This window comes from Helianthus annuus, chromosome 17, assembly GCF_002127325.2.
Source record: "Helianthus annuus cultivar XRQ/B chromosome 17, HanXRQr2.0-SUNRISE, whole genome shotgun sequence".
Classification (NCBI taxonomy): Eukaryota; Viridiplantae; Streptophyta; class Magnoliopsida; order Asterales; family Asteraceae; genus Helianthus; species Helianthus annuus.
Window position 1 is genome coordinate 120947026 of NC_035449.2, and position 3643 is coordinate 120950668.

A 3643-nucleotide genomic window follows, 5' to 3' on the forward strand; every position below is an offset into this window, starting at 1 on the left:
TGCAAAATGTTGGTTGATAGGGAACGTACCAGTGACAACGTTTGGATCTTGACGAGCTTCCCTAGCTCCAATGTTGAAAACTCTTCCTTGAGCTTGATTGTTCTTCGGGCAATCCCGCTTGAAATGCCCTACATCACCACAGCCAAAGCAACCTTGGCCGCGACCATTTCCATTCCCATTTCCGCCCTGGTTGTTGTTTGCTCCACAGTTTCCATTACCAGCTTGATTTCCAGATCCACCACGATTTTCATTACCTCCCTGATTATTGTTTCCACATTGGTTTCTATTCCCATAACCGTTTCCACCACGGTTTCCGTTGCCATTACCATTTCCTCTCTGACCACCATTCCCACGACCGGCTCCATACCAGCATGTCTCCTTGGCATGGCCAACTTTTTCGCACGTTTCACACGTTCCAGCTCTGCATCGTCTAGTGTGATGAAACTGACACACATCACATTTGGGCAGGGTGCCCATATACCCTTTTCCTCTGATCTCAGCACTGGTAGCACCAGCTTGTGCCTGAACTGGTGGATTAGCGTCCCTACGCTAGTTGGCATTATTGTTCGCACGGGTACCCTTCTTTAAGTTTGAGAACTTCCTTTTGTTCTCTCCTGATGACTCAACATGAGTCTCCTTCTTCTTTTGCTCAGAGATTGAAAACTTGCCCAATCTAACGGCTTGTTTAGTCAATGCCACGCTCAAATCGATGGCTTCAGTGATCGTTGGAGGCTTCGAAGTAGTCACCATGCTCAGTATTTGGGATGCCAATCCCCAAATGAAACGTTCAACCTGCTTAAACTCTGGCTCTACCATGTAGGGGACAACACGAGACAAATCATGGAATCTCTGCACGTACTCAGCTATCTTAGGACCATCCATTTTCAGATTCTAAAACTCGGTTTCCAACTTCTGAACATCTGCCCTTGAACAGTACTTCTTGCGCATCAGCTCTTTCATCTCATCCCAAGACATCGCATACGCAGCAGCCTCACCCAAGGTTTGAACCTGAAGGTTCCACCACGACAAGGCTCCATCGAGGAATAGTCCAGAAACGTAAGTGACTTGATGCTCGGGCGTACACTTGCTCATTCGCAGCACAGAATCCGTCTTCTTAGCCCATCTTACAAATGCTACGGCACCTCCAGTACCGTCAAAGTTCAGAGGCTTGCAGTCCAGGAACTGCTTGTAAGTACAGCCTGTACGAGCAACATCATTCACAACAAGCATTAGCAAATGCACATGGAAATGTCCAAACGTACTGTAATGTGTCTTAGGTGACTTAAACATTACCGTGAGGTGGGTTATTTCCTACGGTACCTCCGCTGTGTTCAGAGCGTAGGGCCTCATGTTGCGCGATTGCCTGTGAAATTCATTCTTGCAGTTCTGCCTCGGTTGTGGGCAACTGAGTGTTCCTTCGAGGTGGCATCTTCTAAAAGAAGATTGTATAGGTCAGGTCTTAATCGTATAATAAATAATACGTATATATAATAGTGTTTATCTTAACAAGTAAGCATATAGCATCACAATCATGGCATAAACATGTAATTTAACAACGTATTTAATGAGAACATGACGATTGAGCTTTCATTAATCATCGACCACAAAGTATTGTTACATGTTTTACAAATGTATCATATCAAAAGGAACACAGGGTCACACTACCCTTGTCCAACAAGTCTATCAGTCTACAAAAGTCATACAATCAAAAGGTGGTCTCCAAAAGGCTTCACAAGCTAGGCTCAATAGTGGTGCTCTCATCAAAAGCAAAGCAACCTACATAAAACCAAAAACCAACTATGCTGATGGTGGTGGAGGAGGAGGTGGAGGAAAGAAAAGCAAGCTGCGCACATGCGCAAGCTCCTCCTCAAGCTCATAAACATGACGCAACAGATAACTGATCTACTGCTCGACGGTAAGAAATAGAGTATCAAACTCTGGAAATGGAGTGAGAGGTGCAGGAGGATGTGAAAACGGAGACGGTGATGAGCGAGGGGGAACAAAAGCAGGCTGACACGGACATGGCAAAGGACGCTGTGTCATCTCAAGCTCCAAAATCCTACGACTCATGATCTCAAACTGAAGCTGCGGTGATAAAAGTAAGTCATCCCATGTATAACCAGCAAAGTGCGAGGGATGGTAGGGATCTGAAATCGGCATGGTGTATGGTGGGAACCATCGGAATGGCTCATCAAGTGGTGAAGAAGTAAAAGGAGCCAAAGGTGCAGACTGAGGTATGTGTGGGAAAGCTGCTGAAACATGAGAGTCATGACTAGGCTGCTGGCCTGAAGTGCCTTCCCCTGGACGGGGTGCGGATATGTCCTGTAAGAAAACAATGGGTAAATCAACACGATGAACATCAGACTCCACTGGGAGAAAAGGAGCAACATCAGCGGGTGCACGTGCTAGTGGAGGAATGAATGGCTTAATAACAGGAGGGTCAACGGGTGCAGGAACTCGGTCAGGTATGAGGGGTGCAATGTCAGGTATGCCAAAAGGAATAGGGTCATGATCAGGTAAAGGTTCAGGATTAGGTATCGGCTCAGGATCAGCAGGTGCAACATCAGGCTGATCAACAGGAACAAAATCTGGCTCAAGACCAGGCTCAAGCTCGTGTGGAGGGGGTGGTGCAGCTGACATGGCCGCATCATCATCAGAATCAGTGGCATAGCGTCGTAATCCAACTGCCTGCAAGGCGGATGAAGTCACAGACTCAAAGGAATCTGAGACATAGTGCAAACTAGAGTCAGAGGAAATCTCAATAACAGGGATCTCAGGAAGTGGACTAGCAACAACGTCCTCATCTAGCTCTCCATCGCCATGGGCGTCATCGGGAGGACCATCAACACATAGATCAAAATCATCGTCAAACAGATCATCAAAAAGCCAATCCTCAGGAGGGATGACCATTAAAGGAACATGAGCGAGGATCGGTGCCACAATATGCTCACCATCGGGATGCCCGATGATAAGATGATCGTGGACTGGAATGGGAATAACAAAAGGATCCTCTTCTGGAATACCATCAGCAAGCGGTAAGTCGTCTCCAAAATGAGGCAACGTAAACGGCTGAAAGTCGTCGTCATCGTCAGATAGCATATCTGGGTCACTCTCAGTATCGGATGTAAAGATCTCTGGCTCCGGGGCGATCTCATCATCGGAAACAATAGCCAAAGGGTCATCAGTATAGGACAATCCGCTCTCGGATGACAACATAGTGTCTGTAACAGAACAATCACAACATATGCACATATATTAACCACTAACATCAAGTATGCAAGCAAAGTCAATTCATCATGAAATCATGTATCCTCGTGATTTCTCACGAACCCTTTCTATCCTTCCTAGTCTCCCAGACTAAACCACCAAAGTAACCATGCATTGTGTTTCTTGTCTTTCCATCTGTAAAAATGTTTGTTTCCTGGATCCGGGCGTTTTGTGTATGCAATGAAAACATGTTGTAAAAATATTTTCGTGAGAGCCCTAATGATTGTAGTCTAGACTAGAGAAGGAATCCAAGTTCGCTACAATCGAAGCTCTGATACCAAACTGTCACACCCTGACTTTTGCGAAAGCGTGATTATGTGTGACTTGCTTAATATCATTGCATTCAATCATAACAACAACTATATGATAAAACCAA

The 3643-nt window shown here is 45.6% G+C and overlaps 1 protein-coding gene across 1 annotated transcript; it reads right to left on the bottom strand.

Annotated features, from left to right (window-relative positions):
* Positions 1-1902: 1902 nt before the first annotated feature.
* Positions 1903-3216, bottom strand: LOC110887698 (autism susceptibility gene 2 protein homolog). Its single transcript, XM_022135273.1, has one exon. The coding sequence runs from the start codon at positions 3214-3216 to the stop codon at positions 1903-1905; it is 1314 nt and encodes a 437-aa protein (XP_021990965.1).
* Between the last annotated feature and the right edge of the window lie 427 nt (positions 3217-3643).

What these genes read in the sequence shown, in the direction of transcription:
- LOC110887698 (XM_022135273.1), bottom strand. Translation starts at nt 3,216, where the DNA reads ATGTTGTCATCCGAGAGCGGATTGTCCTATACTGATGACCCTTTGGCT.